Source organism: Simochromis diagramma, unplaced genomic scaffold, assembly GCF_900408965.1.
Source record: "Simochromis diagramma unplaced genomic scaffold, fSimDia1.1 OVJJ01000802.1, whole genome shotgun sequence".
Taxonomy (NCBI): Eukaryota; Metazoa; Chordata; class Actinopteri; order Cichliformes; family Cichlidae; genus Simochromis; species Simochromis diagramma.
Genome location: NW_024387492.1, coordinates 414,916 through 438,733, shown reverse-complemented (window position 1 = coordinate 438,733; position 23,818 = coordinate 414,916). Strand labels below are relative to the sequence as shown.

General features: G+C 47.3%; 1 protein-coding gene and 1 long non-coding RNA gene across 8 annotated transcripts in view; one reads left to right on the top strand and one right to left on the bottom strand.

The window, feature by feature from the left end:
- The first annotated feature begins 135 nt into the window (after nt 1–135).
- The window catches only part of LOC120724574 (kinesin-like protein KIF13B), a 33,195-nt gene continuing 9,512 nt past the window's right edge, over nt 136–23,818 (top strand). For 4 of the 7 annotated variants that reach the window (XM_040016829.1, XM_040016828.1, XM_040016826.1 and 1 more), the window contains exons 1-35: nt 138–267; nt 382–470; nt 717–799; nt 1,645–1,738; nt 6,210–6,222; nt 6,655–6,715; nt 6,983–7,075; nt 7,891–8,071; nt 8,199–8,286; nt 8,387–8,521; nt 9,131–9,243; nt 9,817–9,928; nt 10,291–10,503; nt 10,599–10,709; nt 11,465–11,599; nt 11,757–11,887; nt 12,472–12,558; nt 12,707–12,897; nt 13,406–13,619; nt 13,715–13,877; nt 14,108–14,254; nt 15,035–15,184; nt 15,350–15,478; nt 16,714–16,887; nt 16,972–17,129; nt 17,635–17,767; nt 17,871–18,014; nt 18,096–18,125; nt 18,249–18,348; nt 19,419–19,545; nt 20,037–20,092; nt 20,174–20,292; nt 20,417–20,593; nt 20,676–20,768; nt 23,396–23,548. In XM_040016829.1, the coding sequence (XP_039872763.1) occupies nt 730–799; nt 1,645–1,738; nt 6,210–6,222; nt 6,655–6,715; nt 6,983–7,075; nt 7,891–8,071; nt 8,199–8,286; nt 8,387–8,521; nt 9,131–9,243; nt 9,817–9,928; nt 10,291–10,503; nt 10,599–10,709; nt 11,465–11,599; nt 11,757–11,887; nt 12,472–12,558; nt 12,707–12,897; nt 13,406–13,619; nt 13,715–13,877; nt 14,108–14,254; nt 15,035–15,184; nt 15,350–15,478; nt 16,714–16,887; nt 16,972–17,129; nt 17,635–17,767; nt 17,871–18,014; nt 18,096–18,125; nt 18,249–18,348; nt 19,419–19,545; nt 20,037–20,092; nt 20,174–20,292; nt 20,417–20,593; nt 20,676–20,768; nt 23,396–23,548 (4,095 nt within the window). In that variant the 5' untranslated portion in view covers nt 138–267; nt 382–470; nt 717–729. Of the gene's footprint in view, nt 268–381; nt 471–716; nt 800–1,644; nt 1,991–6,209; nt 6,223–6,654; nt 6,716–6,982; nt 7,076–7,890; nt 8,072–8,198; nt 8,287–8,386; nt 8,522–9,130; nt 9,244–9,816; nt 9,929–10,290; nt 10,504–10,598; nt 10,710–11,464; nt 11,600–11,756; nt 11,888–12,471; nt 12,559–12,706; nt 12,898–13,405; nt 13,620–13,714; nt 13,878–14,107; nt 14,255–15,034; nt 15,185–15,349; nt 15,479–16,713; nt 16,888–16,971; nt 17,130–17,634; nt 17,768–17,870; nt 18,015–18,095; nt 18,126–18,248; nt 18,349–19,418; nt 19,546–20,036; nt 20,093–20,173; nt 20,293–20,416; nt 20,594–20,675; nt 20,769–23,395; nt 23,549–23,818 lie in introns of those variants that run through there. The other 3 variants (XM_040016831.1, XM_040016825.1, XM_040016830.1) reach the window with 3 other exon arrangements.
- On the bottom strand, nt 6,750–17,668 carry LOC120724577. Its single transcript, XR_005693959.1, has 3 exons — nt 17,552–17,668; nt 7,404–7,410; nt 6,750–6,761 (listed from the first exon to the last, which is right to left on the bottom strand). It is a non-coding gene; the product is annotated as an uncharacterized LOC120724577 (long non-coding RNA).

The window sequence follows — 23,818 nt, the reverse complement described above, 5'->3', positions numbered from 1 at the left end:
AAAACATCCCAACATGTGCCGAATAAGCGCAGCTGGAAGGAGACGCGCAGACTCTACGACAGGTGCGACCACGGAGCGGCGCTCCATTCCGTCTCATAGCGACGGTCCGCGTGTGCGCGGAGCAGCTGACGGACTTGGAAGCTCTCTGACTTAAGTCTCGCAGCAAATCCCTTTAGCCGCGAGCTGACATGGCTTGACTGATTCCTGCGGGAAGTCTTCAGGAAATGCAACAGGTGGAGGAGCTGTTGTTGTGAACCCTGGACCATCGTAAGTGTTTCTTAGACCTTAACGGGGCTTTCCACGGTGCTGTGTACAAGTGCCGGTTACTTTTATCGGCGGTAAATGTGGAAGTATTTAATCCTGTGTGCTGCTGTCATGCAGCCCTCATTAGCGTGTCCGGCTAGCTGCTGTGTGTCACTACTTGAAGGTGCCTGAGAGGAGAGTCGGACGGGCAAACCACTACACACACGGTTAGTTTGCTACTCTGAACTATGGAGGGTTTATTTCTTTTCTTTGCCTTGTTATCTTCTCACGGCAGACTTCACCAGTCACTGACTGGAGTTAAAGTGATTTCGAAAATGAACGCAGTTTAATCGCTGTGTTCAGGTGTCACTCGGATAAATAAGTGTTATCTCACAATGTGTGTTATTACGTACACGCCAAGTCATTTCACGGGTGTTTTGGGGTTTGTTTGTTTTTTAATTCATGTGACGCAGGTCAGGTGCCACCATGGATGACAACAGTGTCAGTGACTCCAATGTAAAGGTGGCTGTTCGTGTGCGGCCAATGAACAGGAGAGGTGAGTACAAACGGCTGCACTCGCTGGTTTCAATGAAGCCTTTTAAAGGCAACCGTCCACCTTCAAAGGGAAGTATCGGCCCTGCACTTCACCCATATCTGAGTCCGTGTTTGCTCTCGTTCAACTTTTGGTAAACAGTAAGGCTCAGTGCAGGGTTCGGTTTCTCCTCAAGCTCTGAAGTATACACGCACTTCTTATGTCTTTAAATTTAAGCTTCAAATATGGCAGAGACGTGTTTTGTGCACTGTCACTGGCCTAAATACTTCTGACAACAGCTGAGCTGGACTGGAGTGTCAGCTAACTGCAGCAGCAACCTTTGAACTTTTAAGTGTAGCTATCACTTTCTGATTAAGACCCTCAAATGAAAGCTGATAATAAAGTATTTTAAAAGATAAAATACAACCTTGTGACTCATATGCCCTAACACCTACTCTGACAGGAAGTTGCTGCTCTGTCTCCGCCTTAAAATCCTTCCAGTGCAGGTAGGAATGAGGAAGAGAAGGTGTGAGCCTGGTTTTCCTTAGTGTCTGCACAGGGAGTTGTAAACTGGTCGTAGTGTTTGTGCAGGCCTGGATGAATCAGCCTCAATAAAACCTCTTTCCTGCCTCCCTTTGTTGGCCTGTTTGAAGCTTAAGGACACACATGCACGCATGCATGCATGCCACCTGTTACTCTGCAGAGTGACTCAGTCACTTTTAGGGAAAGTTATGACACCCAGTATATGAGCTGCTGCTTTTAAACGGTGCATTATGAAGACTGCAGCTTGTTTTTGGACATTTCACTTTTTTTTTTCTTTTTTTTTTTTTTAGTCCAAAAATCACATGTTGATTTTCTCCACTATCCAGAAAAAGACCTGAAAACCAAATGTGTGGTGGAGATGGATGGGAACCAGACAGTCCTGCATCCAGCCGTCACTAGTATGAACACAGCAGACCCCCGGTAAGCTGTTACATGGAAGAAAGTAGTCGTGAGTTTGAAGCCAACCTGTTTAAATTTCAGACACTTTGTGGTTTATTTTTTCTCCTTTGTTCCACTTTCACCACAACATCTACTCCTGCTTTGATCCTGTCCACAGTGGAGCCTCCCTGGTTAGCCAATCAGTTTCTTTGTCAGGAAACATTGTTGAGCAGACGTGTCGGCTTGAGTCACGTTGCTGGGGATCATCAATCTGATGACATCACACTTGACAAAGTAAACTTTAGTTAAGCAGCACGCCACAACTTGTTTAGCTGTGTTTCAGACGTGCACCGGTGTTGGTGGCTGGAGCATGACCTGGAGCTTGACCATAGGTGTGCTTCAGAACGTGTTAAATTGAAATTTGCAGCATGGATCTAATAAACTCTGGTTTTTCTGTAGACTGATGATAGCTACTAAATCTTTGGCTATGATTCAGAGCTGCAATTCCTTTGCTACTTCCTACCGTGCGATGTCGCTGTCATGATAGCCGCTGAAGAACATTCGGAGATTTAGGTTTGCGTCTGGTCCGCCGTCAGCAGGGACGGGCTCCTTTGTTGGATAAGTATTTACCAAGACAGACATTGTCTCAGTGAATCAGCACCATACACACAGCTTCCAGGTCAGAAATGTGAGGCCAGTGCAAAAGTGGTGAGCAGGGGGTCTACAAGCTCTGTAAACTGTTTCCTGTTTCCGTGAGTATTGACACAGCATCGTGGACGTGGTTCCATGACGTGAGATGGTTGAAAGGCTGCCGTACCAGGTTTTCAGCTTCTCGGTCACATTAACTCTTCACCTGTGATACTTGGTCTTTCATGCTGCATTTCTATTGGTTGGTTTGTAGAAGCAGAAGTTGTAATGTGTCAGTGTGATGACCAAAATCACATTCAGATGCACTCACCGATACAGCCACCTACATGTCTTACACTGACCTCTCTGTGTGACCTCTGTGGGGTCACAAAGCCGTTGCGGTAGCTGCAACTTTTTTGAGCCACAAGCAACGATATCCTGGGCCAGCCGGAAATCATACCGTTCATGCTATCAGGGTAAGACCATGACATCGTCAGGCCCTCTGCCTTACACAGCAACACTCTTCTCCTCATCGCTGCAACATTTTAATGACTATCTCTCCTTTTTATGAGCAGCTATTTGCATTGGACAAGTGCAGACAGTTCAGTGAGATTCCTGGCTGGGAGTGTGCTGTAATATGTGTACAATAGCAGGACTGACTGTAGCACAGATTCACTCATTTAGTTACCGTCAGGTGAGTTTGGAGAGAATCTAACCAGCTTTTCAGGTTGGCGCCCAGTCGTTTGGAAAAGGGCTCAAATCTAGAACTCCACCCATCCTCCGTGGAAATCTCCTTCTGGCTCTTCTGCATCGTTACTCTTTACAAAGGGCGTGTGTCCCGGCTCAGCCCTGCTCAGGTAGTTTGACACACATTTGAAGGAGCAGGAAGAAGCAAAGGGAAATGGTGTCGGAGTTTTCTGTAACTCCAGTCGCGTTTATGATGTCACACTGGTGCAGCGCGTTGCTGTGCACACACAAAACTGTATTTGTTTTGATGGCCGATCCTCCTCTTCGTGCTGCAGTGAGCCAGATACTGAGTGGTGCAGGGAGATGTTCCCTGGAGGTCCTGGCCCTCGTTCAGGTTCCCTGTTCAGCATGTAACTGTGCCTTAGGGCAAACGTGGACTAAATGAATCACTGCCTTTGTAAGGAGGTTCGAGTCTCATATTTCACTGTGATTCTTTGCATTTTTTCATGCGTATGTATCAGTGTTTCTTCTGTCCTGACACGCTTCAGCGGCGCTGCGTTTCCCCATTTGGGGCTCGGTATGAACACGTTTTACAGGCTCAGTGCGGCACAGATGGTCCCAGACCAGCACAGAGGTCAGACGGGAACGGTGGAGGTGGTAAACTCATCTGTAACTCATGATAGTTAGATTTTACATTAACAAACTAACAAGAATCAACAGTGTTGTTACTATAGAAGTGAATTTTATTCTTCCTAATGGAAGCCTTGACCTAATTTATCCAGTCGGTAAATTTGGTCTTTACGAAGCTTTAGCATTTCACATAATCTTCTCAAGTCTCGCGGACTTCTCCAAAACCTTCCTGCCGACTGGAGTTAAACTGCTTTTTTAGCCTCTGTGGCACAAACTGGTCTCCAGTCCTACCACTGCTGTCTCAATGGGACGTTACAAACGCTGCAGTCATTGCAGTGTGACGCTATAATACGTTGGATTGTGACGCACAACCTGACGTTCAGCCTGGTGCTTAATCGCACTGTCAAATGTACAAATGCACACGATTGTTGGAGTTGTATAAAATATCTGTATAACTCAGATGTTGGCACTCACAGGGTGTTTATGCAAAGGTTGATCATGATTGGTCAGCTCCTGTAGGAGGGAACACATGCTACCATCATTACACAGCAGGATCATAATATGAATTCATAATAAAGAGGGTGTAGATGTAAAGCGATAATAGTGGCAGACCGACGTCATCGGCTGATTTGATCATATTAGCCATTTGCAGGTGTTTTGCTATCAGCGTCTCTAACAGACGGTTCTGTGTGCCGATTGTTTTGTGTGCATTTCGTGTTCAGCCAAAGTGTGGAAAGCAGAAGGCATCTGTGTCTGTAGTACTGCAGTTCCCCTGTCTGCTGTGAAGAGGACGGCCTCTTCTGTAAAGTTTGTGCTTAGTCAGCTCACTGCCTGATGGTTCAGCTGCTTCAGGGGGTGTTAATATGTCCCAGCACCCTGGGAGGCTGCAGCCCAGCAGGGCCTGTCAGATTAATGAAGCCCTGTTCCTGCTTTACCCTCCTAGGACCTGCGTCCACATATGTGGACATCACATTTTGGGTTATTTAGACCAAAATACTAAGTCTTGCTCTTCAAGGGCCTGATATCCACTTACGAGGACGTTATGCTGCTACTGTTCTATCGAAATTTAAATTGATATCCTCATGTGGCTCTGATTTTTTTTCTTAGAAACACAAATTAGGTAAAAAAACAAAACCTGGTGATTCTTTGTTTTTACGTTCATCAGGTCCCAATCAGCCCAAATATCAAAGAGAAATGAAAAATGCTGCTGTGGAAGAGTTGGAGGTTAATACTGTGGGAGGACTCTAACAGTTATTTTCATGAATTTCCTCGGATGCTCTAAGAGAACATTTAATATATAAGAAAATGCCACCTGGGATGGATTTTAAAATATCAAACTTCATGATAACATTTAATGTTATGTCTTCACTATGACGTCTCCATTTTTTTTGATTTGTAAATCACTGGTTGTATAAAGCCAGACTTTGTTGATCACAGACTTGCTGACCTACCGTCGTCCTGCTTTAGTGATTCCAGTTATCTCAGGAATGTCCTCACCGTCCCAGGAGAGAGCGGGACTAAAGGCTGCTCTTTCATGGATCAGCCCAGTCTCACACAGGGAGGCCTTGTTTCGTTGCAGCTCGTGTGTGTGTGTGTGTGAGTGAGAGTGTGTGAAACCTTTACTTTTAGTGACTCAGTGTGGCTGAAAATGCTGCCATATTATTGCATGTCAGACTTGTGTGTTGTCAGTGTTTCGTTGTTTTGCTTGTACAGGGTTAGTTTGATTGTGCTGTTATATGATTGGCTTTTGCTTCCTCCTGTGTGGGGGGCACTTGTGCTCCCTGGAGTATGACGCTCACGCTTTGGTTTTGAGTGCAGTGAGCAGTTTGGTGGTTGTTGTATTTGAGCTCACGTGTCTGGCAGATGGGGGCAGCGTCACGTCTGAGCCGGAGTCCTGATGTAGCCCACCGCATCCTGTTCGTGTGGTTCATTTTGCTGTTTCAGTGCAGTTGTTCGGGGGACCTCTGCCTTTGATCAGCTGACCGTCCACACACCCGCCTCTGCCTCAGAGTGCTCAGCAGCTCCCCAGCGTGGAGCTCATTGAGCTCAGCCTTGAAGATACCATCTGCACCGCACTTCCTCTTCTTGGAGATCTGCACAGCCGTCTTCCATCCGGCTGCAGACAGGAAAGCCTCAGTTTCCTTCAGTCCTGCTGCTTTTCTGCTTCCTCAGAAAAACAGCACAAGTGGAAAAGCCAGTATGGAAGCTCTTCAACTGACATCAGCCTGAATGTTTCACAGCCTGGAGCACAAACCCATTCAAAGATGTTGTCAGCCTGTTTCTAGTAAGACAATAACAGGAAGCAGATAGAAACCGATTTTGTGTTTTTAGCACTTGGTTGCAGGAAAAACAAGCTTTTAAAGTAGACTCTTGTGTTTCTCTGTAACACACATCCGTGCATACACACTCAGTGGATGTTTATTAAACGCGACCAAAGGTTCGAACGAGGTCAGTTCATGTGTGCGTGTGCACGTGTACGTGTGTGTCTGTGGTCAAAGATTTTACTGAGAAATATGACAAATAAGTTTAAATACCAGTAACAATATTATTTCTTCTTTTCTGTCTCCAGGAATCAGCCCAAGGTAAATATGATGAGTTATTAATCACACATTTATGGTGTGCACATTACAAATTCAAATATTCAAATTCAAATTTTTTATTTGTCACGTACACAGTCATACACAGTACGATATGTAGTGAAATGCTTGGACAACTGCTCGTGACCTAAAGGCTATGAATAAGATAGGAAATAAATATGAAAAATTAAAAAGGGTAAATTTAACTAGGAAGGAATAAAATATAAATTAAGGTTAAAAATGAAATAACTGTACAACACAAATTAGAATGAAGGGTAAATTTAACTGGGAAAGAATAAAACATAAAATATATAAATTAAAGTTGAAAATAAAATAACTGTACAACAAAATACACAATATAGAAATATATAAGAATGTATGAAGAAATCTAAATAAATATATACACAATAACAGACGTGTGTCGCATGTTTTCTGCAGGTCTTTGCGTACGACTACTGTTTCTGGTCTATGGACGACTCTCAGAAAGACAAGTTTGCAGGTTGGTACATTTTCACAGAGGTTCATGTCAGTCTGTTCAAACGTGTCTCCTGACAGTGTTTCCTGATACTCTGAGCTATTTATGGAGCTGAGAAAGCGGCCGTGGGGGGGCTGGGATGAAGGGGTTACACGCTGCGTCACACTGGTTGTGGCTCAGTCTGAAAACAGCAAAATTATTCTTCCTGTCGTCTCGTTCGTGTTAAAAGTTTGTAGATCATCAGCTTCGTTTGTGTCTGATTCCAGCAGTTAGTCTGAGTTTTGTGTGCAGGTCAGGACGTGGTGTTCCAGTGCCTCGGGGAGAGTCTGCTGGACAATGCCTTCATGGGCTACAACGCCTGCATCTTTGCTTACGGGCAGACGGGTAACATTTCAGAACAACAACTTTAAAACAAGTAAAGAGGAACTGCACATCCTACCGCAGCATCACATGTTTCCATTTGTCCTCCTACGTCAGGTTTGAATGAAGCGAGTCAGGATTTGACTGTTTGTGACTTTTAGTTCTCAGTAGTTTGGGTCACAGTCACTGCAAAACTTTGTTTCTGTACTCCACAGTGCAGTAAGCTGTTTCACACTGTTCCTGTCTGAATGCCGAGTGTTTCCTGACACACGTGGGTACTGATCTGTTGTTGCGCTGCACATATTGGCTCTGGAGGAAAGAGCTGGCACAGTCCATCTTACTATCACGGCACGCTCTGCCTGTTTAAGCAGAAGCAGCACTTGGTGTCTTCGACTTCATACGTGATGAAGTAATGATGCCGTGGCTGATATTGTCAGGACGCCATCTTCTTTGCCATTTTTCCATCTGCTGAACCGAAACAAGTAGATTAACTTTTGATTAATGGGCAGCTGCAGGTTCGGGCAGGTCAGCCCCTCCCTGCCCACAGCTCCCATGAGCCTCGTCTGTCAAACAGCTGCAGGGTTCAACATAAGCCTGGCTCAGCAGTCCCCTCTCCGTGATTACAAATGAATAACATGGGGTGCTGTTTGAGACCTTCACACTCACGTCAGACATGAAGCGCTCTCACCTGACTCTAGTTTGGCAGCTTCTTTTATTCCAGCTGAATTTTCCTAAATGAATTAAATCTGTTATGATACAAGCATTAGCTGCAGCGCTCTGTGTTAAATGATCAGTGACTCGTTCTGTCTCTCACTGGCGTCTGGATCGTTTATCTTCAGGTTCTGGGAAGTCGTACACCATGATGGGCTCGTCAGAGCAGCCCGGTCTTATCCCTCGACTCTGCAGCTCGCTGTTCAGCAGGACTGAGAAGGAGGCCCGTGAAGGGGAGAGCTTCACTGTGGAGGTGTCCTACATGGAGATTTACAACGAGAAGGTCCGAGACCTGCTCGACCCGAAGGGGTGAGATGTTGAGAGCCTCGCTCGTCATTCTGCTGGGATGTTGGAATAACATGCAACATTCAGGGTCCCTGAACAAGTCCGGGCAGCTGAAGGACTCAAAGCTGTGACCGTCTCCTTATTTCTGCAGAAGCCGACAAGCGCTGAGAGTCAGAGAGCACAAAGTTTTGGGGCCTTACGTGGACGGTCTCTCCCGTCTGGCTGTGACCAGCTACGAGGTAAACCAGCTGTTTCTTTCTTTATTGCATCGGGTTTCCGAGGACCAGGAAGTAATAACGGTGGCTGCAGACGGCGCGTGTGTTTGTTGGTGTTCAACAGGACATCGAGTCTCTGATGTCAGAGGGAAATAAGTCTCGCACGGTGGCGGCCACAAACATGAATGAGGAGAGCAGCAGGTCACACGCCGTGTTCAACATCATCCTCACGCACACGCTCATGGACCTGCGGTCTGGGGTAAGGACTCGCTCGCATGTGCACGCCGTCTCTCTGTGCAGCTGATTATCTTTTCAGTTATTGGCTCGAGTGTTAATGAAATGTGTCCGAACTCAAGGGGACTCGTTTCGTCTTATTTAAAGTCCCAACATGCAACACTGAGAAGCAGCTGATCCTCACGTTGATGTTAGTCGACCAGCCAGACCTGCATCGCACTGTGCAAAAGTCTTGAGCCAGCCCTCGTGTTTTCATATTTGACTTTCTTTGACAGCGGTCAGGTACCAGGACCGGACTCGAAGAGTGATGCAAACATCTGGAGGAATTTATTTCTTTATTTATTGTGTTGTTAAGCAACACTGACCTACTATGAAGTATAAACACTCAAACCTGTCGGTGTCTGTTGGCACTTTGCTGTTAGCATTCTGTCACAAAAACACACGTGTCCAGTTTTTCAGTTACATCTATAAAAAAGGTCTAAAATAATAATTGGCGTCAACATTTGTGATACCCAGATGTGTTTTATTCGTCTTTTGTCTGTGAATCGCTGCTTCCGTTGAGTCATTCTCATTCAAAAGCTATGAGAGATTCTAGCTCGATGAGCTCCTGTGCGGCGCCGTGTGTTTGCTGCAGACGAGCGGGGAGAAGGTGAGCAAGCTGAGTCTGGTGGATCTGGCTGGAAGCGAGCGGGCAGCGAAGACTGGAGCTGCAGGGGAGCGGCTCAAAGAAGGCAGCAACATCAACAAGTGAGTGCGCATAAAATAAAGCTGTGACACTGACAGTCGAGACGGTTTTACTGCCTGCTGCTGTTTGTCTTCAGTCTAGAGCCGAGTGTCCGCCTCGAGGTTTTAGATGATGAGCCAACACAGCTGATTTAAACGGCTAAATGACCTCCTCAGCATGTTGTGTAGTTCTCCACAGGCCTGGTAATGACCTAATCAGGTGTGCTGACCCAGGGTGTACACCGGCCTCGAGGCCTGGAGCTCCCCACCTCGGCTGTAGAGCCTCCAGACACCCGTGTTTGTTTGAAGTTACTGGAAACTTCTTGTTTCTCTGCATCTCTGAGCATCTTTAGTGCTGAAACAGTTCTGATGTGTGTAGCCTGCTATTGGGTCACCAGTGTGAACGCCCCTGAATAGGAAGCATATTTTAGTTTCTGCAATTAAAGATGTTTTGCAGAAGCGCCTCGGCGTCCGGCTAACAAACAGAAAGGAGCGGTCTTTGAGTCTGTGCTTCACTCAGTCGTTTGAAGCTGAGGTTGTTCAGGTGTGGACTTCTAATCTTAGCATCACAAGCCCTTTCTCTGTCCCTCCCTGCAGATCTCTCAGCACTCTGGGTTTAGTCATCTCTGCCTTGGCCGAACACGGAGCAGGGAAGAACAAGAGCAAGTTTGTCCCCTACAGAGACTCTGTGCTCACCTGGCTGCTCAAGGTACAAGAAAGGAACTTTGTTTTCAAGTATGCAGCCTCAGATCGCACTGCAAACTCACATCGGAGGATTTCTTTTGCCTCAAATGAATTAATTTTGTGACGTTTCAAGGCTCTGCTGTTTGTTTCATTAGTTCTGCTCAGTTTGAAAAAGGCTCCATTTGCCAGCTTTGGGTGTTTAATTTGGGATTTTCAAATCAGTCTTTACAATGCTATCTGGAGCCAAAATAATGGTGTGAAATGTTGTTTCCCCAACATCCTAGATTTCAAACTGCGTGCTCATGAGTCATTGTGCTTAATTATATTACCGTAATGCTCAGAGTTTGGGGTTAATAACTGAGTTTAAGGTGATGTTCGTACCTGCAGGACAGCCTCGGAGGGAACAGTCGCACCGCCATGGTGGCCACTATCAGCCCAGCAGCAGACAACTACGACGAGACGCTGTCCACTCTTCGTTACGCCGACCGGGCCAAGAACATCGTCAACCACGCCGTGGTGAACGAAGACCCCAACGCAAGGATCATCCGCGAGCTACGAGAGGAAGTGGAGAAGCTGAAGGAGCAGCTCACCGAGGCGGAGGTTTGGCCTCGTTCAGCCTGCGACTGATCAGTGAGCATTATGGGTAATAATCCAGTGACATGTCCAGAGTCTAATGAAGCTGCTGTCACTCTCAGTCTATGAAGGCCCCCGAGCTCAAGGAGCGACTGGAGGAGTCGGAGAAACTGATCCAAGATATGACGGTCACCTGGGAGGACAAGCTTAGGAAAACGGAGGCCATTGCACAGGTAGCAACACACAAACACACAAGACCGCATACAAAACACGTCACCGTGGCTTTCTGATAGCGTTTAAATCCTCAGTGTTTGGAGTTATCAGCTAACGCTCGAAGGCTTTGACAGGAAGGTGTAAACACTGTTAAACTACAAACTAATTAAATTATGGGATTTCACCAACGCTGAGACGGACAGTACTGCACGCACGGCCATGCTGTTGGTCACATCATTCTATAAACTGGGCCAAAAGACACCAACAGCACAGCTAAGAGGGTTAGCAACTTCAGTCAGCTGTCTGTCACCTCACTGGGAGAGGGTTACATCCAACCTCTACGTGTTACTAGTACTCAAATGGATAAGGTAAAAAAATGCATTCAGCCACTGTGCAGCGGTTTGAAATGAACTGAAAGCATCCATAAGTGGTGGTAGTGATGGTGACGCTGTCATTGTACCAGCCCGTAGACCTGCAGCCTCAAGTGGCCGTTAGAGGAACTGCAGTTCAACGCTTCAGCTTAGCTTCAGTTTTCAGGACATGCTGAATACGTTATTTTTCCATCTCTATCCAGAGGAATATATTTTTAAAAACTCTCTTTGAACTCAGAATCAATCCATTTATTGAGCTGACGCATGTCATCAGTCTTTTGTTTTGTTCATGATGGAGATTGTTTTGTATCCCAGCCACTTCTCTTTTCTTCCATCAAGCAGCTCCAGATCAGAACAATCGCTCGGTTAGTTCCTGTGTTGAACGTGACGTGTGTTCTCTGCAGGAGCGTCAGAGGCAGTTGGAGAGCCTGGGCATTTCTCTGCAGTCGTCTGGTATCCGAGTGGTCGACGATAAGTGCTATCTGGTCAACCTCAACGCTGACCCTGCCCTCAACGAGCTGCTGGTCTACTACCTAAAAGTACCGAGAACTCACCATCCATCCTAAATACATCGAGTTGCTGCCATTTGATTGGCTGATTAGATGTTTGCATTAACAAACAGCAGATGTGCTCAGGTGCAGCTGTTTTGCTTGTGTTAGTATTCAGATTGTTAAGTGACCGTTGTCCTATATCCAGGATCACACGCGCGTGGGTTCAGCCGACTCACAGGACATCCAGCTGTGTGGGATGGCCATCCAAGCAGAACACTGTGTCATTGACGTCACAGAGAGCCACGGCGTGGTGCTCACTCCTCACCGCAATGCTAAGTATGTAGCTAGCCCGTGACAAACGATACTGCAGAAGACCGGCTCATTGCGATGCTCACAAAGCTGCGTTCAGTTTGAATTGGATTGCAGGTCAATCTCACAGCTGCAGACAACACTTTCCTGCAAAGTGCCTCAAATGTTAGCAGCAATGACGAGCGCTGTGGAGCTGCCACCAAGCACTTTGGTGACAGCAGCTGTGTTCTGTTTAATAGCTTCATATTTTTCCAGTGTTATTGTTTCCGTCCATGTTGGTTATTGATCACATGCAGCAAACTCCGGTGATATGGACAGGCTACATTTGGAAACCCTGCGTTGATTTTAGTTCAATCTGCATTTGTGTGACTGCTGATGTCAGACTGAGTGAATCCATCTAAGGAAAAGATGCCCTGGGTTTGCTCCATGTGCTTTGTAGTAGAGCACCAGGATGCACCAGCCCGACTAAAATAAAATGTTTTTATGAGTTGAATCAGAGCCGTGTGCTCTAATAATAATGCAACAACCTAAAACTATACTTAATATTTTTGGGAGAGTTCATTTGTTTCTGTAGATGCACATCAAATGTTTGCTTTGTGCTTTCTCTGCAGAACGTACGTGAACGGCACCGAGGTCGTGAATCCCGTGCAGCTTCACCATGGCGACAGGATCCTGTGGGGGAACAACCACTTTTTCAGGTGTGCGTTTGAACCTGGATCTGCGGCGTCGTATTTCTCACGCCGACATTTGTTACATGTGGTAACAAAGTGTTTCTCTTTCACTCTGCGACGCTTCCTCTTTGTCCGACTCGCTCTTTCCTCTGTGCGAATCAACACGCGAGCACAGGATCAACCTGCCCAGGCAAAAGGTGCAAAAGGGGGGCGAGGATGAGGAGGATGCCGCGATGACAAAGCGTTCGAGCAGCGACTGTCTGGAGGTCGGCGAGCCGGACGCGTGCAGCGACGTGTCGAGCGAGAGGAGCTTCGGCTACGAGTTCGCCCAGGCCGAGGTCATGATGAAAGGCATGTGGAACAACGGTGAGTCAGAGTAACGGGGGGGGGGGGGCAACGCTTTTTCAAAATGTTGCCTTCAAATCGTAACATTGTTGTCAATAATCAGCCATTTGTTAGATGAGCTAATAAAAGATGTTTGTGTTTTTCATTTTTTGAAAAATTCTTTTTTATTTTTTGACCTAAAAGGAGAAAAAAATCTTGAAGCGTTTTGTTGATACCCTCACTTCAAGCTTGGCAGGTGTGCTGCTGGGAAATGGAGTGAATGCAGAGTTTGAATGTAAAAATATAAATAATGTGAAGAACAGCCAAAGTCAGACACAGTCATGTGCCCTCACTGTCTTACTGGAAGCCAAAGCAGTTCTGACAGGCTTTTATCTGTTAGTGGGGTCGGTTTGGTTTGAGGTTTATCAGCGTTTGTGTGTCTGCAATGCTTCCAGCCACTGACTCTCACACTCACAACTACAGTGTGTCTCTAATCGAAAGCCAGAATAATCAGTGTCTTCTCAATTGTCCTCCCCGTGTCCTCCTGCAGACCCGTTGCAGTCAGTGTTGCAGACCCTGGAGAAGCAGCACCAGGAGGAGAAGCGCTGTGCTCTGGAGCGCCAGAGGCAGATGTATGAACAGGAGCTGCAGCAGCTCCGCCAGCGAGTCACCCCCGAGAAACCATCGGGCGTCCCAGGCAGTGCTACTGCAGCCGTGTTGTCAGCCGGCTCCAACAAACGTGTGCGTCGCTGGAGCGAGGACAGGTGGCGCTGTTCTCTCTGTCGGATAGGTCCCCAAAGAAGAAATCCAGGAGCCTCTGCACAGCGTGGCTGACTGTCATCGTGTCTTTGTGTTACAGAGAGGCCATGATAACCCGCAGCCTGCGACGACTTAAAGAGCAGATCGTTCGGGCTAGGCTGTTGGCTCAGGAGGCCGGCTTCATTGCTGAGGAGCTCAACAAAAGGACGGAGTATCTGGTCACTCTGCAGATCCCGGCCGCCAACCTGGACGCCAACAGAAAGGTACAGCAGGGTGACGTCTGCTGCTTTAAAACAAACGTGGTACCTGTTAAAGAGAAGGTGACGATGAAGGCTTCACAGTTCGGTCGCAGCAACAATTGATGAGGAAAAGTGTTGAAATGATGTTTCAGTCCTCTTGGATTGAACTCGTAAAGCCGTAGCCGACTGTGAGGATGGAAATGCTGACAGGGTCACGTTTGTTAAAGCCATGTTTGGTTTTCCTGTCGCCGCAGCGCGATGCAGTGCTGAGCGAGCCAGCCATCCAGGTGCGGCGTAAAGGTAAAGGGAAGCAGATCTGGGCTCTGGAGAAGATGGAGAACAGGCTGGTGGACATGAGGGAGCTCTACCAGGAGTGGAAGGAGCTGGACGAAGACAATCCAGTGAGTGGAGACACGAACTAGAACGCCCACAAATAGGACGCAGCATGCATCAAACTGATGAAAGCCACGCAGCAGGAACGCTCATTAGTCAGAGCGAAGCAGAAGCTCGTTTGTGGGAAAGCTGGGAACAAAAAAACATAAGATGTGAAACTGAGAAATATAAATGTTTTTGCAGAATTTTGAATTTGCTGACAACAGCAGACTACATGAAAGCTGTGATTGAGGTTAAAGTTGTAACTGCCACTAAGTGGAACGTCTCGTAAGGTAACAATAACCTGAGTATTAGAGCCTGCGGCTCGCTCTGCTGTCAGTGTGACAGCGCAGGCCAGTGGTGTCCAACTCCAGCCCTCGAGGGCCGCAGTCCTGCAGGTTTTAGGTATCCTTGATCCAACAGGCTGATTTAAAGGCTAAATGACCTCCTCAACATGTCCTGAAGTTCTCCAGAGGCCTGGGAATGAACTAATCAGGTGTGATTCAGGTGTGTTGACCCAGGGCGAGATCTAAAACCTGAAGGACACCTCAGGTGTTGGCTAAGCCTGGTGTAGGCAGCTTAAAGGAGCAAATCTTTCACTCAGTTTGTTGGAGTGAAATGAAACAGGAGCTCCCCCAGAAAAAGAAGAACGGGGGTAAGAGCAGGTTGGTGTTTTGATCTGCAGTTCGTCCAGTCTGCATGTTGAGTGGTTTTCTCTGTCTGTGATTGGTGCACCTGTGTGCAGATGTTTGGGTGGATGAGGGATTATACGGTCTCACTAACTCTTGCTTCCTTTTTCCCCGATCGAGGTGATGCGCTCCTATTTCAAACGTGCCGACCCCTTTTTCGATGAGCAAGAGAATCACAGCCTGATCGGTGTGGCCAATGTCTTCCTGGCCTGTTTGTTCTACGACGTCAAACTGCAGTACGCGGTGCCCATCATCAACCAGAAGGGAGAGGTACGATTGTTTTGGCTTTACGCCGGCATCTCGCCGCCTCGTTTTCAGCCACAGCGGCCATGTTTTTCCCTCTGATGAACTGGAGAAGTGTGAACTTACCTGCACAGCACCAAACGGACAGTTAGCAGCCAGCTGATGGTGCTGAAATGCCCGTGTGTGTTTCAGGTGGCAGGTCGGCTTCATGTCGAAGTGTGGCGTGGTACAGAGAGCTGTGAAGAGGAAGGTGGAGGCGGTCCTGACAAGCAGCTGAGCAGCACAGATGGAGATCCACATGAGCGCAGACTCCGCTGCGTGGTGAGAGGATTTCAGTTTCTTTAACAGGTCAAAGTCCAGCTCTGCAGAAACCCAGCGTGCCCCTCTGAAACGCTGCTAGTCATAATGCCTCCTCTGCAGGACACGAGGTCATAATCCTGCCTGTTGTAGGTCTCCACTTAAAGCGAGTGTTTCTGCCCCGTATGATGGAGCTGGATGCGCTCGTGTGAAGTGCGGCAGGTTTACTTAACTTTAGCTTGTCAAAGGAGCTTGCAAAGAAAAGCGTCTGGACTTCTTTAAGTTGCTTGAAGACGTTTCACCTCTCATCCGAGAAGCTTCTTCAGTTCTAAGGTCAAATGGTGGAGAGTCCCAGATATAAACCTAGTGGGAGTTTCCCCCCACAGAGGGACAAAAGGACCCCTGATGATCCTCTAATCGCCTGAGCCAAGGTGTGAAACTGGGTGTGGGTCCCAATCAGCCAGAGTTTCAGGGTGAGCTCATTGTGAAACCTGGCCCCACCTTATCATGTGATGTCCTGAGGTCAGATGGCCCAGGATGTGAGTGGGCGTTAAGGCGCCTGGGGAGGGATCTCAAAACTGGATTATAGATGGCAGACAGTTGGTGTTGTAAGCCCCGCCTCTGTTCAAAGATGGTCGCTCACAGTGGACATAGATGCTTCTTTCACTCCTCTTTCAAACCATCTGTCCTCTCTGTCCAAAATGTGAACATTGGCATCCTCAAAGAGTGACCTTTGACCTTTAGATGCAGATGGACAGCTGAGTCTTGTCCTGTGGAGGTGGCTCTTCTGTGTTGTGCCATGCGCTTGTGAAGTGGCTGTTTGGTCTCTCCGATGTAGAGGTCTGGGCATTCCTCGCTGCACTGTACAGCAAACACCACATTGTTAAGTCTGTGTTTTGGTGTTTTGTCTTTCGGGTGAACCAGTTTCTGTCTGAGCGTGTTGCTGGGTCTGAAATGCACCAGGATGTCATGCTTGGAGAAAACCCTCCTGAGTTTTTCTGATACATACATGGGGATGACAATGTTGTTGACAATGTTGTCCGTTTGACCTTAGAACTGAAGAAGCTTCTCGGACGAGAGGTGAAACGTCTTCAACTTAAAGAAGTCCAGACGCTTTTCTTTGCAAGCTCCTTTGAAGGTTCTCAGTCATCCAGGTCATCGTAGTCAGACTTAACTTTAGCTTAACTGCCTTCTGGTTGTGTTTTGTCGTTGTGGGAAAAAGTCCTTTTCCCTCTGAGGTGCATTTCTGCTCATCCCAGGTGAAGATCCTCCAGGCCACCGGGCTTCCTCGCCACCTGTCCAACTTTGTCTTCTGCCAGTATCGCTTCTGGGCGCAGGAGGAGCCGGTGTTCACCGCTCCAGAGGTGGCCTCTTCCAGCTCGGCGTCCGCCTCCAGAGACCCTCAGTGTACTGTAGTGTTTGACAGCACCAAGGTGGAGCGTTTCTGTGGTTAAGTAAAAGCTGTGATCAGCAGGTGAGTTGTCACTAACAGAAAACGTGCCTCGTGTCATCTTCAGGAATTATCTGTGCCGGTATCGGAAGATTTTGTGGAATTTCTGGCTGAGGGGGCGGTGGCCATCGAAGTGTACGGTCACAAACAGGCTAACCATCGCAGGAATCTGGCACTGTGGGACCTGGGAGTGATCCAAGCCAAGACCAGATCCCTCAGAGAGAGGTGCATCAGTACGAGCGCATCTGCAGCAAATAAACTTCAGTAATCTGAAAAGGGAGATTTGAGAAGCATGAACACAAGAAGACATCAAAATTGGAGCAGATGGTGGCATTTTATTGGAATATGTTTATACTTTATATGTAATGTATATTTTATTTTATATGAGCCAAATTAAGTGAGTGAGTTCAAATCCACCACCCTGAGCTCCCCCTGAGTGAGGTACCGTCCCTGCGCCGGCTGCCCACTGCTTCTCTGAGTGATTGGCTTCAATGCAGAGAGGAGTCCCACCTACAGGGATTCATAACGTATACGAAGGAGAAAAGTGTTTACAGAGGTCAGAACAGGAAGTCATCATCTCATCGACTGCAGGGAGAGCTTTTGCAACCACAGCTGTCGCCACCTGCTGGCCTTCAGATAGAATGCACCGATCTGGTGCAGCGTCAGCCTTTGAGCACCTTTCTTATGTTCTGTCCTTGTTGCTGTGCCCTGATGGTGCGGTCTCTCACAGGTGGAGCGAGGTGACCCGTCAGCTTGAATTGTGGGTGAAGGTGATGGAGCTGAATGAGGCGGGAGAGTTCACAGCTGTAGAAGTTGTTCCTGCTAAAGACGTCCGGACAGGAGGAATCTTCCAGCTCAGACAGGTTGTGTGTGTCCGTGTGTGTGTCCGTGTGTGTGTGTGTGTGTGTGTGTGATTAGGTATGAAGAAAGGAGTCCAGCCGTCTGTAACGGTTCTTTCCTGAACAGGGACAGTCTCGGCGAGTGCAGGTGGAGGTTTGTCCAGTGCCGGACTCGGGCACCATGCCACTCGTTGCAGCCTCCATCCTGTCTGTGTCTGTTGGAGATGTAAAGGTCCGACAGGTGCGTCTCCCCAAAAACGATCCAAAACAGGTGAGGACGCCGTTCTTCAGACTGAGCGCGGTTTCAGTTTTCAGCCTTTTAACTGTTAATGTGCGTGAATTTACATTTTAGGGTACAGATGAAGAAATGGACAGCTATCAGGTAAGAGATGTCGTGCAGTCTGTGTGTGATGGAGAGGAAACAGTCTCAGTCTGTCTCACGTGCATGTGTGTGTGTGTGTGTGTGTGTGTGTGTGTGCGTGCGCACGTGTGTGCGCGCGTGCAGGAGGTGGACCTGGAGAGGATGAGGGAACAGTGGCTGGTCACGCTGACGCAGAGACAGGAGTATTTGGACCAACAGCTGCAGAAGATCGTCTGTAAAGCAGGTACAGCTGGAAACACAAGGGCAGAAAGGGGACTCGCTGGCCACTTTATTAGGTATACCTTGCTCGTACCGGGTTAGACGGCGTTTCGCCTTCAAACTTGTTGTATATTCAACAAAAGCTGGAAACGTTCCTCACAGACCTGAGTCCATGCTGACGTGATGACATCACACCGTTGCTCTTCGTGTCTGCTGCACATCCAACTCGAGCAAAGAGATCTGGTTACCATGGAGGTCACGGAGTATGGTGAACTCCGCTGTCGTGCTCCAGACGCCAGTTTCAGATTATCTGAGGTTCGTGGCGTGAACCATTAACCCGTCGGAAGCATCTATCAGCAGATGGATGCTGTGTGATGGTTACAGGGACGGGCGCGGCAGTAATGCTCGCCGTAGGATGTGGTGCGTGCCAACAGTCTCTGACACGCCTCTGAGCCGACCGTGTGAATGTGTAGCACATCCAGGTTACATGTGTTGTGCGTTCAGAGATGCTGCAGTTTTTACCCCTCAGCCGTAAAAGGGTGATGGGGTACTGCCGTCACCCAGCTGGGCGGGTGGCACGGACACCTTTGTGAGCGTGTCGAGAATGAGGAGAGGGTTAGGGTGAAGCGCATCTACTAAAAAAACTGGACGAATTTAAAGGTCAGAGTATGATGTCTGAAAGTCGTGTGAGAGCAATAACTGAGGGATGGCACAGGTGGTCGCTGTCCATCGCCCAGAGAGCTGCCACTGAACTCCAGGGATGGCTGTGAGGAAACACCCAGCACATCAGGAAAGTCTAGATTCCTCAGACCATGAGCCAGTAAGCACGGCACATTCATTTCACACGTTAGCTGTGACCTCATTCTGCAGGTCTCCTTCACCGTGTTTGCATTTCTAAATATGTTCAGTGGGTGCAGTGTGTCAGCCCATTAGTTTGTTTGGGGTTTTTGCAATAATATGAAGGGTGTACCTAATATAACGACCAGTGAGTGAATCTATAAATAATGATAAAAATCTGTCTGAGCGGTGTTTCTACCACTAAGCGTTTGTGACGTTTTTCCTGCTGCTGCTTTCGTTTCCTGCGAACGCGCACAGACAAGTCGGAGGATGATGTTGAAAGGGAATCGCAGCTGTTGGAGTGTCGGCTGACCCTCACCGAAGAACGGAACGCCGTCATGGTCCCGTCCGCTGGCAGCGGCATTCCTGGAGCGCCAGTAGAGAGGTGGGCGGGTTTTATTGGGTTTCTTTACTTTTCGAAACAACAGAAGAAAATGAGCAACAAAAGATTTCTGGTAAATGTGGAGCTGCTCCAAAAAGCTTTCCTGTATTTAGAAAGTGAATTTATCTTTAATGTGATGGAACATGCAGAAGCTCAGGCCACAGTCTCCAGTGTCGTTTTATTTTACTACCTAACATTTCAAAGCTTCTAAATTAATGTTGAATTCATTCATTCTGTCTTTATTTTCTGTGCCTTTTGAAGATGTCCGACTGTTTATTCTCTGTTTTAGTCTGAATTTCAGTTACTGAGTTAATGACAACAACCAATAAATAGTTACTTGTAGCATGTTTGTAAGTGATCGAGCGTACTGTTAAAAACTGCACTGCTTTCACAAGAAGCCGTCGAATGATCCACGGTCCTCGCGGTGTCAAACACAGAGCGGTCGCCACCTTCACTCAGGAACAAACATTAGCAGCTGGTCACTTTCTCCACAGGGTCCCTGTACCTGGGATGGAAACGCACACTCCTGCCCTGTTTCTGGATCTCAGTGGTATGTTGTTGTTCTCCTGGTAAAAACCACGTGTGCTTGTAGCAGCGCTGAAGCTCCTCACCGTGTGCGTTTTCTCTCCAGCCGACGATTTCCAGTCCAGTCTGTCGGCCCCGCTGGCCGGAGGACAGGACGCGCTGCTCAGTGGGGAAGATGAAGACGACTTCTTTGACCTCCATATTGTTAAACACTATGATCCAGAGGTGAGGAGGCTGTAAAATGACTTTTCCCTCAGGTTTCTTCTTCCTGCTTTACAGAGAATTAAAACTACCAGATGCAGATGGAGGGAAATCTTGAGCCGGTCATTTCCTTGTGAATGCGTTCCAGGTGAAGGCCGAGGCGTCCTGGGACTCCACGGTCCACGAGTGCCCCCAGCTGAGTCGCGTGGCGCCCGCTGACCAGAGGGTGTACCTGACGGTGCGCACGGTGGTGCAGCTGAGCCATCCGGCCCACATGCAGCTGGTCCTCAGGAAACGCATCTGTGTCAGTGTTACTGGGAGACAGGTGTGTGTAGCTTAGATGGTGTGATGGGTGTGCTTCACAGCCCGCACCTGAGGAGATCAGCTGATGTGTTGTTGCGCTGCAGGGTTTTGCCCAGAGTCTGCTGAAGAGGATGTCTCAGCGGAGCTCCGTCAGCGGCTGTGGGATCACCTTTGAAGTGGTTTCTAACATCCCAGGAGTAAGTACCAGGATTCATGTTGGCGTCTGCGTTAGTGTTCAGGAAGGAAGGAAAGGGGAATAGAATAATACTTTAATTGTCCCACAAGGGGAAATTTGGTTGTATCAGCAGCAAAAAACACACATATAAAGAACAGAAAACACAATTTTTTTTACATATTTACATCATGGACAACAGTTACCAGAGCAGTTGTTAGGATTAGCGTACAGATGTGCAGACAGAGCAGGAGTATGGGCTCAAAATGTGGTCATAAATATTTTGTACTTGTAAATCAGGATTTGTATGTGTAAAAAAGATTTGTATGTGGACTTAGTCAAAAAAAAACCCTGCAAGTTACAAATACGAATTTTGACCCTATTTTTCTTCCTTTCATCTGATTGGTCAATGTCATGTCAATCACAAATTTAACTATCCAATCAGAGAGCAGATGGGTTTGGCTGTCGGAGGGGCACTTTTTGAACTGCAGGTCCTTGAAGGGTGATACAGTTTGAAGCTGGAGGATCTCTATATAAATATCCAATAGCAGCTAGGTCCCCTAACTTTCAGTAGCCTTTGAAAGGATAAAGTTGTGGTATGTCAGTGGTTAGAAATACCGTTATTACTTTAGGATTAGTTTAACACAAAGTCAGGGCTGACCCGGGACCATTGCTGTGAGTCACAGTGCGCAGCATAAAAGTCCTTTCACATCAGACGCAGGATGTGCTGCTAATGCTAACTGCTAACTAAAAGCAAAGGATCCAGAATTTGTTGCGCTGGCTGCTGAGCTCTGTGGGTTTTTGCAGCAGCTCTACCTGTACTAGATGCACCTGCTCCTTGTCGTTTCTATCTCTGACTTTATGTCCTCTACAAGAGTTTGGGTTTTTTTTGCTGGTTCTTCAAATGTTCAATAAAAACATGTATGGTAATTCATAACGAAGAAAGCTTTGTAATGAAGACTGTCATTTACAAAACACTGCCCGCCCCCACCCCGCGGTCCGCAGCGCTGTTGAAAAGGCTGTGGTAGTCCCTGTATTAAACACGTAGACCTGTGACACAAAAATCACCAAACTCGGACGACCACAGACTGTTTTCCTTCGTGGTGATGAAGGAAAATGCTGGGTTGGCATGTAAAAGGGCATTTATTCACTTCAAAGACCTGCAGTTCAAAAAAAGCGCCCCTCCGACAGCCAAACCCATCTGTTCTTTGATTGGATTGTTACATTTGTGATTGACATGACATTGACCAATCGGATGAAAGGAAGAAAAATAGGGTCAAAATTCGTACTTGTAACTTGCAGGGTTTTTTTGGCTAAGTCCACACACAAATCTTTTTTACACACACAAATCCTGATTTACAAGTACAAAATATTTATGACCACATTTTGAGACCATACAGGAGACTGAAAGATGTTTAAATAGTGAAGAATATTTAGAATCATTAGAAACGTGCAGATTGTGTGATTGTGCATTAAAAAGTAGACATGTAACTTCCAATAAGTTAGTGTGTATATATAAGCTGAGTAAGTAATGTGCAGTTATAACAGTAGAAGCTGCTACAGCGCAGATGTGAACATCTATGATTGTTGGGAGCAGTTGTGATTGTGCAGTCTGACAGCTGCAGGGAGGAAGGCCCTGCAGAAACACTCCTTCATGCATCGACGATGCAGCAGTCTGTCACTGCAGCAGCTCTGCAGCAACATTTACATGCATGGGGTGGGAGACTCTGTCCATCAGAGTCCTTCTGTCTCCCACCACCTGCACTGGGTCCAGGGTGCATCCCAGAACAGAGCTGGCCTTCCTGATCAGCTAAATGGCAGTAAGAACAAAAATGGTGAGCTTGTACATTTCTTGAATCTGGTGGTCATTTTAGAGTAAGAACATTTCGACGCACATATGGAGGAATGAATCCCGGCGTTCCAGAAGTAGACGGCACGTTCTCTGTGGAGAGAAAAGGCTTTCTCATGGACACTTTTCCAAATAAGCCGAAACATGTTCACGCTTTTCCTAATTGTGCCATGATGAACTTAAACATTGCAACCTCCGGGTGAAGCTGCTCCTCCTGGGAAGGATCAATGCTCTGTTCATTTTTATCGCAGCAGAGTGATGCGCTTTAACGTTTTTGGGAGTGACCTTTGAACCCTTTCCAGATTGATGAGCAGCCACAGTTGCTTCTCTGAGATCGTCTTTCCTCCTCAGTTAACACACCGGAAAGCTCCAGACCAGCAAAGTGACAAAAGACTAGCTTTTATAGAAGTGCTCACACCTGCCGATGATCAGTTAATCAGATGTATTGATTAGCAGCATCTACCTATGGAAGAGGTGAAGATGTACGTTTTACACACTGATACTAATATAGGATATGATACTAGGTTCAAATCTCTGACCTTGACCTCAGCTTCAGAGGTCATGTTTTCTGAAAGTCTTGTGATTGTGACAAATTCAGAAGAAGGCAATATCGGACGTTACCATGACGATTTTTGTAGACTCGAACAGAGCGTGGTGTTTGTGTAAACATCAACATGGCGTGATGCTACCACAGGAGTGCGACCAGATCAGCGTGTTTTTAATATAAAGGTGTTTGTGTCCCGTGTGTGAGCAGATCAGTGCTATTTGGCTTTGAATAAATACTGCCTTATTTCCCACTACAGGACATCCACGGTCCAGAGGACCGGGAGATGCTGGCCCGGCTGGCCGCCAGCGCAGAGAACGAGCAGTCGGCCGCCAGCGAGGCAGCCATCGAGAAATACCTCCGCAGTGTCCTGGCTGTGGAGAACATCCTGACGCTGGACAGGCTCAGACAGGTGTGGAAATGTGGTTCACCTGAGATGTGAAGCAGATTTGAATATTAAAACATTAATACTGGGATTTATCACGAGCTCAACTAAAACCCAACATTTCCAGTTGATTCAATGAACACAAAGCAGTTTGTCTCCAGTGGAAACAGTCAGAGACGCTGTGTCCACGAAGGAAGCAATCAGCAGAAATGCGTGTGTGTGTGTGTGTGTGTGTGTGTGTGTGTGTGTGTGTGCGTGTGTCTCTGCGCGTGTGTGTGTGTGTGTGTGTGTGTGTGT